Raw genomic sequence first — 14,524 nt, forward strand, 5'->3', positions numbered from 1 at the left:
TGTACTTATTAGATACAAAAAAAATTAAAATAAATATCCTATCTTTTTAATCATAATTTTCTTACCTGATTCTAATAAACTAATTAAACAATGTAAAAATTACTTGTTATTTGTGCTAAGAGGTAATACGTATCGATAAATTAATTGACACATAAATTTGTTTGAACATCATTATGAAAAAAAGGAGGAAGACTTAATACATAGTTAATCCCTTAAGATTGTTATGATATTTCATTTAAACATTCGAAAAGTCATGTTTCAATTGCATATCTCAACTCTTAAGAAGTCTTTCAGTTAGACACTTTAGTTTAAATTTCGAAAAGAAAATTTGACATGTTTTAATACATATCTTAATTTGAATATCTAAATAAAATATTTTGACAAATTTAATCAACCGAAACCGAAAAATATGTGCTTCTCAACAAAATATGACAATCATCATTCATCAGTTCATCAAGTCCATGAATCACTCAAGAGAACAGACAAATTGTTTTCCTTTTACAAGGTAAAGACAACATGAACTCACTAAGGGACAACATGCTTGAAAACTAAGGGAGCCAAAACACATAATTTTGAAAAAGGGACATAATTGTATACTCTCGCCATTTTAATTTATTTGTTCGATTTTAACTTAATATGAAATTTAAGAAAATACGGACCAGTAGTAACCCTCCAATGACAAATCTCACTATGTATTTCTCAACGGCAACTTACATAATTGTGTCGTTCTTGTCTTTACAGTCCACGCCATCCCAAGAAGAAACTTCAGCTTGTTTGATAGCAACAGCTGAGCAGTAGTTTTTTGAGCTCTTACTGGCTAAGCAGTAGCCATTAATGGTTTGAAAGAGCTCAGAAAAATCATGTTAACTTCACTCTGACAACCCCATTAGTGCATTATTAGAAACTTCAGTTCTTTTTTTGCTTAAAGATTTGTTCTTTTTTTGTTTTTGGGTTGTGGGGGTGAGAGAAACAGAGGAAAGAATTGATTTTGTTGGTGTTTTATTGACACCTTTTTATTGCATTATCAGAAACTTCAGTTCTTTGCTTTAAAGATTTGTTCTTTACTTGTTTTTGTGCAGTGGGGGTGGGTGAAACAAAAGAATGATTTGATTTTGTTGGTGTTTTATTGACACCCTTTTATTGCATTAGTTGAAACTTCAGTTCTTTGCTTTGAAGATTTGGTCTTTTCTTGTTAGTGTAGTGGGGGTGAGAGAAACAGAAGAAAGAATTGATTTTGTTGGTGTTTTCTTGATACCCATTTGAGGAAATAGTGAAATGGAAGGTGGGTCAAACTCAGAAATGAAAGGAAGAATGGAGAGGCAAAAGGGGGTAAATCCAAAGATTGAGCCTTTTGTACCAAAGAAAGGTTATGATCCTAGAGAGTTGAAATCTTGGGCTAAGAGGACTGGTTTTGTGTCAACAACTTTTTCTGGTGAGACTGAAAGAGGTGGTGGTCATAGTAGGAGGGATTTTGATAATGGTAGAGATCTGAATGTGAGTAGTAATGAGAATGTTGGATTTGATTTGGAAAGAGGGGTTGATAAAACTGAAACTGTATCTCCAAAGATTGAGCTTGATCCTATTTTAGGAAGGGCAAGGAATAGAGGGGTTGAAATTGAGCCAATTTCGGGGTCTACCGACCAGGGTTTGAGAAATGGAAGAGGAAGAGGAAGAGGTGAAAATCTTGGGAGGAGAACTGAGATGGAGCCTATTTTGAGAGGTCATAATGAGGAGAGGAAAGATGCTAGGAATGAGAATGGCAATGATGGTAATAGTGCTAATGGAGCTGTTAATGGGAGTGGGAATGGACACATAGCTCAAGCAGCTACTCCAGTTACAGAAGTACCAAGGAAGGATGATGGCAATGTGGATGAAGAAGTGGGAATGGGCGTATATCCCGATGGTGAGGATCCTAGTTATGGAGGGTGGCATCAGTCTCCGCGGATGAAATGTGGATTAAGGGAAAATCCGGGTGTTGGTTAGTATTTATTCTGCTTCTAACATTGTTGTGTGGTCACTGACTTGAACTAATCATTTTTCCCTTACACTTCGTTGTGATTCTTATTTTAGTGTCTATATGTCAAATGATTTTAGCGAAAATTTAAGAATCTTTTAGAATAGCATCACTAAGAAGAGACTGTTCCGTGACCATCTAAGTAGAGTACAAAGTGAAGCAGGGAGAAGTATCTCAGTCTATGTTGCTCGGACTCACCAAAATGCTGCCTCACCCGTGTCAGATCCTCCAGGAATGCATTATTGTTGGAGGATCTGACATGCACCTGTTGATATATTTGAAGGGTCCAAGCAACATAGATCCTAGTAATGTAGGGAGTCAATGTAGGCGAATCAGTGAAATTTGAATGGGTGTCTTTTTATTTATTTATGTGCAATCACAATAACGCATTCAATCCTTGATGCAAGGAGCTGTAATCAGGTGTCTTGCTTAAATTTGTACAGATTGTTCCTTCTGAAAACACAAGAGGTTAGTGGCCTGTGAGCTCTAAATTGAGTAGACTTAGTTTGATTTAGTCGACTGAAAACTGAGATAAATAAGCTGCATAACAAACTCATTAGTTTTTCAGTTGAACAAGTATGAAGATAAATTGCAGGAAAGTAAAGGAGCGGAGGAATTTTTATGCTGGTTCATATCACAAATATTGTGCCTGCTCGAGTCCCCTTGGAACACAAGGGAGTTATATCTCAAGCATTTTGAAGTTCTATAATCTGAGTACAATCTGTGTTTTCTAGCATTCACTACCAACACTGCTGAGTTGGTTTTCACTCTTATCACCAAAAATGAAAAATGCCCTTTGTTTTTTCATTCGATCACCAATTATATGAACAAACACCTTTTGGTTTTTACACGATCACCAAATAAAGGTCACCCACACCTCTCTTTCTTTTTCTCACTTTGCCTTTAAACACTGAAGTACACTGCTATATTGCTAGATTGCCTTGTTTGATCCGAATTGAAAGCTATGTTGCTTGAACTCTTCAAAAATGTCGATGGGTGTGTGTCGGATACTCCAAAAGTTGTGTATGTTTGGAGGATCCGACACGGGTGCGACAACATTTTGGGAGAGTCCGAGCATAGATTGGAAGGGTATACTCTTAAGGAAGTCATTTGTGGAAAGTAAATTCAAGCATAAGAAGCATTTTAAAAGCCACCCCAGACAATGTACAATAGACAACTTATCACTATTAAGAAAAATGAATTAGACATCTTACAGTAGACATAAATATAGGTTCACCATTGGGAATCTATCTATTGATACTATATTTAAACTGGGGATCCCCTAAGTCAAAAGTTGAATACTAAAATGTCCATCAAAAGTAAATGGACCATCAATCCCACTAATCCATGGTAAAATCTTATATGCATCCGATGTTTAAACCGAACTAATGAATGCAAAACACATCTTTCATACACATATTTATCACTTAATCATGGTTAAGTGATATGTATTTTCACTGTAATTTTAGATGCTAAGGTTAAACTTTAAAGTGCTTGATTTGGTGTAAACATTGGTTGCAATATGTATTTACCATGGTTCAATTATGAGATCGGATGATTAATTAATTGTAAAAACTTACCAAGGACCTGGTGGTTGATCAACATATACTAATTTACCATGGTTTAATGATAAATTAATGTGAGAATGTGCATTAATTAACTATGGTTCAATGATCACAGTGTATGTGATATGTATTCGTTGGCTTGGTGTAAACATTGCATGCGAGTAAATTTTTACCACACCAGATGCTTACACCGAACCAATAGATGCAAGACATTTGCTTGCATATGGACTTTTTTCACATACATGCAAGACACTTGTTTTCACAGGCTTCTTTCCCATAACCATGGTTAATTGATACGTATTCTCACGTTATGAAATTACTCAATCATGGTAAGTTGATGTGGTTTGATGTGAACACCGGATGCGAGTAAGTTTTTTCTCCTAGATAGTAGGCAACAAGTAGAAAATAAATTTATCTATTTAGAAAGCCAACTAACAAACAAAGATATAAAATTATCTGTCTATTGCAAATGGTGCTAAGAAGATATGCCAGACGGAAGAGCAATAGGTTATTATGAAGAAAAGGAAACTTGCAGTTGGTAATGCTATGATATAAACAAGAGAAAATGATAAAGTGAACTGACACATAGCTATGCACTTTTATAAAGTGCAATAAAGGATGTGAAAAGGTTATACATGAATGCTATTAATGGTGGAAGCTGAATGGAGCAAATAAATTCAAGTTGAAATGTGAAAAAACTGACATTGTATTATTGTAAATAAAATATAGATAATTACCACATCAACAATAAGTATTGGTAGATAAAAGATCTCTTCCTATTTACCCTGCTTAATGTAGTTCAAATTAATCATAAAATTGAAGGTAATTTTACTCCGTGGTGGTGAAGAGTAAAATGGCATGTCAACTTTCGATGGATATTTTGGTAGTTCAACAGTAGACTCAGGGCTTCCAACTTTTAGTATAGTATAGACATAGATTAAAGAAGTGAATTTATAAAGAAGTCAGTTTATTTTGGTTCAGTTCACCAAGGGAAACAAACAAAGATAGTAATATGCACTTTTTGTTGGTAAATACTTACCCTCCCTCACCTGGCGTTTACACCACCAAACCAATAAAGTGATATGCATGACACATGTCTTGCATTCATTGGCTTGATGTAAACGCCGGTTGGAGGTAAGTTTTTACCATTCTGTTTTGCCATTACTTTCCCATCTTTTCTTTCTGCGGCAAAGTTGTATTCTCTTGGTTTTGAACCAAATAAAAAAATCTTTTTTAACTAGCAGGATTCCAAGAAATTGCTTCTTGTACAGCATTTGAGTCCTCAGTCAATATGCATTGATAGGTCTTCACTGTAACATTCATTGCTAAAATCAAGATATTTTGACTAATAGACATATCTCTGAAGCTTCTGTTGTATAATGATTAATGTAGAATCATAAAAATGTGCTCTCTCTAATAGCTTAAGCTTTTAGATGAGATGGTCACACACTTCAACAAAATTTATGTTATTTTATCACAAAATTGTCTTTTTGTTGGAAAAAAATGAATAAATACACTGTGGGATAAATTATGTTAACCTTGCTATAGAATATGGTCTAATATAAATCTCATGGTGAATTTTATTCATGATGAAGTTGTAAAGACTTTTCATGATGAAATTATGCAGATGAATGATCTCCTGCGATTCTATGTTGATCACTGTTGACCTCTTTTTGGTCTTTAAACTGCAGTGCCTCTTATGTTCTATGGGTTGCAGCACTATTTGTCATTGGCTGGTTCACTTATTTTTATCCCTCTGATTACTGTTCCCACCATGGGTGGAAGTGATGTGAGTTGTTTCTTATGAACTTACAACTTGAATTACAGTAGTATATGGTTAGCAAGTTTTTCGTCGTTCTCATTGATTTCTCTTTCCATGTGGTGACAGAAAGACACTGCCGATGTGGTTTCCACAATGCTGCTAGTGTCTGGCCTTACCACAATACTGCACTCATATTTTGGCACCCGTCTGCCATTAGTTCAAGGGAGTTCATTTGTATATTTGGCTCCTGCATTAGTTATCATGAATTCTGAGGAGTACCGGAATCTTGCTGATCATGTAAGTTAAAAATGAAGTTCTCCTAGTGAGACTTTGTTTATGTAAATGTTTTTTATATATCAGTCGAGGTCTATTGGAAACAACATCTCTACCCCTCAATATTGACTGCACGTGAAATTTATTTATTCTATAAATATTAACATGTTCTTGTAATAGATGATGGTTTTTTGTTGATGGAACTTTTTGGGTGTCCACAGAAATTTAGGTACATAATGAGGGAGTTACAAGGAGCTATAATTGTTGGATCAATTTTCCAGAGCTTCTTGGGTTACAGTGGCTTGATGTCCATTTTTCTGCGGTAATATTTGAGCACTTTACTCATTATCCTTCTTGACCAGCCCCCGTTTTGTCAATGTCCTTGTAGGAGCTTGTATTTCACAAATATGACTTTCTTGATCAGTCTTTTAGTTCTGTTTCTAAGACTCTTCCAAGAATTAATCAATATGTTTTAAGAACATATCCTGCAGGTTAGTAAATCCCGTTGTGGTCGCACCAACAGTAGCTGCAGTGGGTTTAGCATTTTTTAGCTATGGCTTTCCACAAGCTGGTAGTTGTGTAGAAATCAGCCTTCCTCAGATACTGCTTATCCTTATTTTTACCTTGGTAGGTAGCTGTATGAATGTTTTATAATCATAAGTTTTGTTTTTGGTATACGACTTGTATACGGGAATTTTTCCGTTTATTTACTGAAATCTTTCTTACTTGTTAGAATTAAAAAAAAAAAAGCTTTGTATTGGCATGGATAAGATATTCTCTTAAATATCAGATGATGAGCTGATTTTCAGCTATGTTACCCAGACTCTCCAAAAATACTGACACACCCGTGACCCGTGTCGGATCCTCCAAAAAATACACTACTTTTGGTCTTTGGAGGATGCGACACACACCTGTCGACATTTTTGAAGAGTCTGAGCAACATAAATTTTCAGTCGCACTTCTGAGCTCTAGTATATTTTTTTTTCTTTCACTAACCATGTTCTGTCATTTCTCTTTACAGTACCTTGGAGGAATATCCATTTTTGGTTACCGAGTGTTTCGTATATATGCTGTACGTATTTTCTGCTCTTCCTCTTATTTTTCTCTTTGAATATTTTCTTTTTGGGAGGTGGAGGGTTTTTGGAGACGGGAGCCTCCGAACAAGATAATAATAGTGGATTTAGTTCCAAGAACTTTCTTATGGAGAACTCTTTTGGGAGATGTATTATGATTTTTCAGCTACTATGGAAACTGTCATCACGTGTTCATCTGTTTTCTAACGAACAAAAAGAATTATTGCAGGTCCCTGTTAGTGTTATGATTATTTGGGCGTATGCGTTTTTCCTGACAGCTGGTGGTGCATATAACTTCAAGGGTTGTAGCCCCGACATACCAAACTCCAACATCCTTATCGATGCTTGTCAAAAGCATGCAGATACAATGAGGCATTGTAGGACTGATGTCTCCAATGCTATGAGAACTGCTGCCTGGGTCAGGATTCCTTACCCTTTGCAATGGGGTATACCGACCTTTCGGTTACGGACTTCAATCATTATGGTTATTGTGTCGCTAGTTGCTTCCATTGACTCGGTGAGTAAGCAGTGACCTGTGTAAATGTGTCATTTATGGTATCCAAATCATTCTATTGAAGTGTGTCACCAACATGAGGTCTCAATTTCACAATTTGGCATTTCTGGCATATCATCTTCTTTTATAATTTATTATTAGAGGAAAAGGAATCTTACTCTTCTTTTCTCTATGCTGACCGATTATATTTCCGCAGCAAGATTTAAAAAAAGACTTCCTTCTTTGTTGTTTTTGGTTCCTGTAAAATCTTTCTTGTTGCTTTTAGAAAAGATCGAAGGGTTAAAAACGCACCTAAATTTTATCTTGTTTTATCAAGTTCCCTACTTGAACTATCACCAAATGTTTATCGAAACACATTTGGTCTAGTCCGGGTCGAGGTGTGTTTCGATGAACATTTGGTGATAGGTAGGAAATTCGCACACTTGATAGTTTAGGTATGAAACTTGAAAAATCGGGATACTTTAGGTGTGTTTTTGATCCTTCACTCTTAAAAAGAAAAAAAAAGTAAAAAGAAAAAAAGTTGTCTTTTACTAATCTTACCATCTGTCATAATTCAAGACCAATTATTGATTAAGATTTGCACATTGTAGATTGGGAGTTATCACTCCGCCGCAATACGAATCAATTTGAAACCCCCAAGCCCAGGTATAGTCAGCAGGGGGATTGGTCTGGAAGGTTTCTGTAGTGTATTGGCTGGACTTTGGGGAACGGGTACTGGGGCAACAACTTTGACAGAGAATGTACACACGATCAATGCAACGAAAGTAGCAAACCGAAGGGCTGTACAGCTTGGAGCAGCACTTTTAATCCTATTCTCCTTTGTAGGTATGATTTAATGAAGACTTAATTGTCATTGAAGCAGGAAAAAGCTTATCCTATCCCTTCTTTTTTTTCTAGTTAGTACTCCCTCCGTTTCAATTTGTTTGTCTTACTTTTCTTTTTAGTCTACTTCTGTGGAAATTTCTATACTTGTTTGATGAATGGAAAGAGGCATTGCAAGATTTTCTTCGTCTCCGTTCCCCTTTTACAGTACTATACTGGTCCATGAATTTTTTTGCTAATAAATGTGAAACCGAAAAGACAGATTCCTGCTATTTGGCAGTTCAGCCATAAAGAAGGCTCATCAATGGAACATGTAGCATTGTTCAAATAAATTTAGTGGCGGAGCTAGAGTTGAGCTTACGGATTCAGTCAAACTTAGTAGCTTTGGTCCAAATCCTGTATTTGTCTTAGGAAATCTATTGGATATGTACAATTTATTAATTTAGAACAACCTATCAACTTAAAAGAACTAGAATCCCAAACCCATAAGCTTCAAATCTTGGCTCTGCCTATAAGTTTTTAAGTTCTATGTTTCATAAATCGTACTTCCTTCTTGGTCTATTCTTGTAGATACTGAACATTTATGTTCTTGTTATTTGCTTCTTTTATTATGAAAAATGCCTAAACGATGTTGCCTTGAAGACGTCTTTGAATAGCTGGGAAGTTCATTAGCAAAGACATGTAACCTCTTATTTCTTTAACTGATGTGGTAGGTAAAATTGGTGCTATTCTTGCTTCTATACCACAAGCATTAGCAGCTGCAGTACTATGCTTCACATGGGCTCTTATTGTTACTCTCGGTCTATCAACATTGCAATATACACAAAATGCAAGTTCCCGAAACATTATAATTGTTGGTGTATCCTTGTTCTTTGGTTTGTCGGTCCCCGCTTATTTTCAGCAGTATGCACCAGAGACCGGCCTAATCTTGCCTGGCTATCTAATTCCTTATGCAGCAGCATCCAATGGACCAGTACATACCGGGAATGCACAAGTGAGTTTATCTTAAAGACTTCTGTTGTTGTCCTTTAGTTAAATGTGTACTATCACATGAAGTCGTCATTCTAAAATCTAGAACCCATAAAGTTGAAATCCTGACTCCGCCTCTGATTGTACACAATTTGGTATAACATGGAATTTGTGTACAAGAACGGAATTCTATAGAAAATGTACTTTTTACTCAATTTTCCTTCTTAATTTCCATGAATTTGCAACGAACTTACGTCTGGTTTCTTCCTTATGTTGTTGTCAGTTCAATTTTTCAATGAATGCACTTCTGTCCTTGAACATGGTGGTCACACTATTAGTGGCATTCGTATTAGACAACACCGTCCCTGGAAGCAGACAAGAACGAGGAGTGTACGTTTGGTCAAAGGCTGAAGACATTATGACAGATCCTTCTTCCCTGTTAGACTACTCGTTACCGAGTACAGTAGCAAGGTGTTTCCACTGGGCTAAATGTGTCGGCACATGACGAAATGCAAAAGAAAAAACTTGTTTTTGCTTCATGCCAAACTTCAGGGAAGAAACTTATTGTTATTCAAAGCATAGCTTAGAAAGAGTATAGCTAAAATAGGTGAAAGGTACATACATATTTTACCAAAATATAGCATTATATGGGGCAATCCCATATATATTCAACTGTTAATCAATTCTTCTTCTATAGAAATGTAAGTTGGTTTTTTGGTTATGATGAATGGAAGCATTTTATTGAAATACTCTTGGAGGTTCTTGTTCTTTCGATTTCTGTTACTATCTATTGTCCCTTGTAATTTGTTTATCGTATTAAGGGTAGAAAGGCAGGTCCATTATGCACCGAGTTTCAAACCATGCACCAATGACACTCGGGATATCTCAGTTAAGTTATAAAACTATATGATTGGTATTCTTGATACATTCAGCAGTAAACAACTTGTCAAAGATGGTTCTGAGACCATGTTTACTCTAAAATCTAAGAGACTTGAGTTCTCTTGTTGCTGTTGCTACCTTTATTATTCTTCTCCTGCATGTACAAAATCCTATGAACTTTCATATCAACTCTCTCTATCTGTCTATCTATCGATCTATCTATCTAGTAGAAGTTGATTGTCTCTTTTGTGAGTCTTGGATCAGAGCACGTAAACTATGATTCGGAGTGAGAAGATTGCCCTTGAGCCTTAAATTTGTCATTGGTGATGTATCTCTTCCATTCTTTAGCCATTCCTCTATAGCTTCTAGCTCATATGAAAATCCATCAGCTGCAACATGTGGATTCTTCATCACTTCCTGCAACAACAACAAAAGAAACAATTTTGTCAATCAAACACCAGAAAATGACTCTTGCTCGTACCAAAGACACCCTTAAAATGTTGGATAGACGACAACAAGTGGGGTCTGAGGAGGGTGGTGTGGATGCAGCCTTACCCCTATCTTATGAGGATGGAGAGGTTGTTTCTGATAGACCCTACGCTCAAGTAAAGCATAACAAAATAGACAACGAACCTGTAAAATGGGGCAAAGGAAGAAATTAGGAAACTCTGTTGAGTCTTCATGATCATCTAGATTTCTTCCATTTGCCACAACACATTCACCATTTGCTACTATTTCATCAGCTAACTTCTTCACTTTCTCCATCTCTCTTGCCAAATTCGTCATGTTTAACTCCTTATCTTCATGAATAGACAAACACTTTATTCCAATTCTACCAAGCTCCAGTGCTATATCCAATGGCCACTCTCCGGCCATTGGATCAAGCACTTCAATAAGCTTACTCTGGTCCATCATAATCGCCTCCTCAACCAGCCCGGCCCAGTTTCTTCCGGTCAGAATCTGTAAGACTAAGTTCCCATAAGCCCGGATATCTGATCTTAAATCCGATTTGTCACATGACAGAGGTATCCTAACATCATAGATTTTCGCCATATTGTTACGATCAAGAAGGATTTTTGAAGGGTTGAGGTTGCCATGAGCCACGGGCCTTGGCTTGGCCCGGTGGAGGAAGCACAAGCCTGTACAAACATTGGCTACAATACATATCCTAGCTTGCCAGTTTAGGCCATAATTTCTCCTTTTAGAGCCTCTGGTGCCTGAGAAGAGAATGTCTCTTAAGCAACCATTATGCATATACTCGAACACGATGCACCTTAGCTCAGAGCAATATCCGATCATCGATAGCATATGTGGATGCCTCATAAGGCTCAAGAACTTCACCTGCATCAAAAAATTTTGGATGTCAGACATGTCATGTTACTATTTTCATGATATCGTTAATTTATGGAAAAAGGGTCAAACATACCCCTCTACTACACGAAATATCCTAATTTTACTCTCTGTCATACTTCGGAGCTACTCATACCTTTGCCATTAGCATATCATCTCGTATTTTCCCTTGACTCTAACAGAGCTCCAACTTGAAGTATAACGGAGGGTATATAATTTTAAACCATAGTCAAAAGTATTTTGACACGTGGAATTCTACCGGTTTAATTGCAACTAAAGAAATGAGTGTTGAATTACCTTAGCTAGAAAGGTGTCTTCAGAATCAACATCAGCAGAACTATACAGTTTGATTGCAACTGATGTGTGATGAAGCTTAGCTTTATACACATCAGTCCAATCACCACCAGATTTCAACCTCATAAGATTAGAAAATCCATCTGTGGCTGTTCTAATTTCTGCAGCACTGAACTCCTTGTACTCGAGCCTCGGTTCAATCAGCATTGAAGCATTACCTATCGCGTCTTTTTCTCTACAAAACGTTATCCTTCTTCGTAGAACATCTCTTTGCCCTCTAAACTCCTCAATCTCCTTAACTGTATCCATTCTCTGCTTCAATACTTTTTCCAATTGAACCTCAGCACGCGATCTTGCCACAGAAGACAGCTGCATCTTGATAGATAACTCGTGTTGTAGTTCAAGAATCGAGCTGAGTTTACTCTTCGTGACCTCTACTTCCGTGTGAAGTTCACTCAGCTCGTCTTTTGTAGTATCTAACTCTCTCTTTAGATCAGGCTTTCGCGCGAGTTCATCATTTATGCAACCATCAATTTCCTCAGCCTATATATACAACAAACTGTTAAAGTATGTAAATTTGCAAAATGAAACTAGCTATTAAGTATGACACGTCCAAGGACGTGGTCTAGTGATCAATGAAATAAACTGAGAACCATAAGGTCTCGAGGTTCAAATCCCATATGTCTTAGCCTTGGTAGACAGAGTTACAGGGTACCTTCACTAGTGGAAGGTATAGATACCCGTGGAATTAGTCGTAGTGCGTAAAATTGTAACACTTACTCTTCTAGTACATAAAGTGATAGCCCATTGAGCCTTAGCTTGTCCTTCAACATGAGATTTTGCTTCTTCTCTGCTTAGTTGTATTGCTTCTTTAATCTCCAAAAATTTGATTCTCAAAGCTTCTTTCTTTTCTTGTATAGTCTAATATATTTGAATATAAATCAGACTAACATGAATTATGAAAAAATAACAAAAGAAAAAAAAACTCATAAAAAAAACCAATGTAATTAGAATATTCAACTTTATGCACATAAAAATCAGTAAGAAACACCTGATTCAAATCTCAACAAAGACAAAATACGCTGACGGTTTCTTTTCATCCGCCTAAAACTTAGTAACAGTAGTCATTCTTCATTTGCATAGCAAGGAGACGAATAATTGAGATGCACGCAAGTTAGACCAAGCAACTAGTTTGTCCTCTCACTATCATGAAAATTCTTATGTCAAATTATGCAAAGAAATTAAGAAATTTAAAATAAAAACAAATAAAGAAATTAAAAGAAATCCAAAGTTGACTTGTCAAAAAATAAAAATCCCTTTGCAACTACTCCAACTAATCATAGCCACATAATTTATTGAGATTAACTTTTTATCTTCAAATATTTGTTCGGTTACTAAGAAAATAACTATAGATAATCGTCTATAAAAAGTTTACCTAGAAAATAACGCGAATTACGTGTTACAACAAGTTAAAATACACGAATAATATAAAAAGGTATTTACACATACCATATTTTCTGCCATAACAAGCTCTGTAATGATGTTCTTGTGGAGAATCTCATCAGCAACAAAATCATCAATTTCTTCAAAATTTGAAGACAATAATTGACACATATAATTATCAATTTCTTTTTTATATTTTTCCCATTGATCAAATTCAACAATATTACTTGTTGATGATGATGATAAATCACTTTGATTTTTCAACAATTTTGAACTATTTTCAGGAAACATTTTTATAACCAAATCTCTAAAACTTTGTCTCATTGATCTTGATTTAGCAACCATAATTCCTTGATCATCTTCAATTAATCCTTCATTATTTCCTTCTCTTAGAAAAACCAATTTCCCTCCACATATAATAAATAATTCACAAAATTCTGGCTTTTGTCTATGCACAAAAAATGATCCACTTATTGCACTTCTTGATTTCCTATAAAACAACAATTTACAAAAAAAAAAAAATTAAAAAATGATTTAAAATATTCAAAAAAAAGGGTTTTTTTGTTGTTTTTTTTGGTACCATGATGAAGGTTTCATGAAAGTCAATGATATGACTAATTTGTTTATCTTAAGACCATAGATCAAATCCACCATGAATTTTTGAATTGATTCATCATATCTTTCAATCTTGATTGCTTCAACTTTCACCTATACAAACAAAAAAAGATTTTTTTAACATAAAGTTTTTATTAAAAAAAAAAAAAGAATTATCAAAAAATATATACATTTCCACAAAAAACTTTGTATCTCCAAAGTATTTTTTGATTTTTTGCTTCTTCTAACTTTTCAAGATCCTTCAATTTTTCTTCATTTACTGATCCTCTTGGTAGCTTTCCCACTATAAACAACAACAACAAAAAAATTTAAAAAATGAAGAAAAGGGTGTTTAAATCAATCAAAAATTTAAAAAAAAATAAAAAAAATAGAATTACACTTACTTGGTGTTACAACATAATCTTTACATATGTTATTAGAAGCATAAAGAATAACAATAGTGATTGAGTGAGAATTCCATCTTTTGAGTGCCCATTGTAAGGTTAAAAAACCATCATGTATATCTGAATTTATTGCTATATAAACCTTGTTATCCCTCTCCATCTCATTAGCCATGGCTAAGAAATTAAAAAAACTATATATTATATTTGTGTGGTAATTTTATAAGTCATGACATATAGAAAGTATGGAGTGTGAAGCACATGTGAGGAGAAAGTATATATAGGTGGAAAAAAATAACCTATGGTTTTTTTTGAAGATTTTGTGTGATTTCTTGAGGGGAAGATTTTTAAAAGGAAAGTGAATAGGATTATTTGGGTTTTATATATTGATGTGTTAAGACTCGAGACAACTAATTTTGGTCTACTTTTTTTGTTTTTTGGTTAGTAACATTTTCGGTCCCTTGATTATTGATGAATTTTGATTTTGATTCTTATGATATTTGATTGAGCATATTTGATTGAAAGTTTAGTTGAAATATGCACTTTAGATCCGATTGTTTTGATGTGTGTC

The 14,524-nt window shown here is 35.2% G+C and overlaps 2 protein-coding genes across 2 annotated transcripts; one reads left to right on the forward strand and one right to left on the reverse strand.

Annotated features, from left to right (window-relative positions):
• The first annotated feature begins 796 nt into the window (after window positions 1–796).
• Window positions 797–9,626, forward strand: LOC125837268 (nucleobase-ascorbate transporter 11). Its single transcript, XM_049516433.1, has 10 exons — window positions 797–1,978; window positions 5,271–5,368; window positions 5,468–5,638; window positions 5,836–5,936; window positions 6,106–6,241; window positions 6,636–6,686; window positions 6,917–7,204; window positions 7,792–8,026; window positions 8,737–9,017; window positions 9,276–9,626. The coding sequence occupies exons 1-10, from the start codon at window positions 1,276–1,278 to the stop codon at window positions 9,495–9,497; spliced, it is 2,286 nt and encodes a 761-aa protein (XP_049372390.1). The 5' UTR covers window positions 797–1,275; the 3' UTR covers window positions 9,498–9,626.
• A 288-nt stretch (window positions 9,627–9,914) lies between these two features.
• On the reverse strand, window positions 9,915–14,283 carry LOC125837266 (putative U-box domain-containing protein 50). Its single transcript, XM_049516432.1, has 8 exons — window positions 13,957–14,283; window positions 13,744–13,856; window positions 13,539–13,666; window positions 13,025–13,448; window positions 12,296–12,436; window positions 11,519–12,058; window positions 10,505–11,212; window positions 9,915–10,288 (listed from the first exon to the last, which is right to left on the reverse strand). The coding sequence occupies exons 1-8, from the start codon at window positions 14,126–14,128 to the stop codon at window positions 10,091–10,093; spliced, it is 2,424 nt and encodes an 807-aa protein (XP_049372389.1). The 5' UTR covers window positions 14,129–14,283; the 3' UTR covers window positions 9,915–10,090.
• Between the last annotated feature and the right edge of the window lie 241 nt (window positions 14,284–14,524).

This window comes from Solanum verrucosum, unplaced genomic scaffold, assembly GCF_900185275.1.
Source record: "Solanum verrucosum unplaced genomic scaffold, falcon-dt-bn FXZP01000165.1, whole genome shotgun sequence".
NCBI classification, from domain to species: Eukaryota; Viridiplantae; Streptophyta; class Magnoliopsida; order Solanales; family Solanaceae; genus Solanum; species Solanum verrucosum.

Bases quoted from the DNA above. Each gene is read 5' to 3' on its own strand.
- LOC125837266 (XM_049516432.1), bottom strand. From the start codon at position 14,128: ATGGCTAATGAGATGGAGAGGGATAACAAGGTTTATATAGCAATAAAT. The intron at 13,449-13,538 runs GTACCAAAAAAA...GTTGTTTTATAG, and splicing joins TTCATGAAACCTTCATCATG to GAAATCAAGAAGTGCAATAA. The intron at 10,289-10,504 runs GTTCGTTGTCTA...TTGTTGTTGCAG, and splicing joins TCCTTTGCCCCATTTTACAG to GAAGTGATGAAGAATCCACA.
- LOC125837268 (XM_049516433.1), top strand. From the start codon at position 1,276: ATGGAAGGTGGGTCAAACTCAGAAATGAAAGGAAGAATGGAGAGGCAA. The intron at 5,369-5,467 runs GTGAGTTGTTTC...ATGTGGTGACAG, and splicing joins CCACCATGGGTGGAAGTGAT to AAAGACACTGCCGATGTGGT. The intron at 8,027-8,736 runs GTATGATTTAAT...CTGATGTGGTAG, and splicing joins AATCCTATTCTCCTTTGTAG to GTAAAATTGGTGCTATTCTT.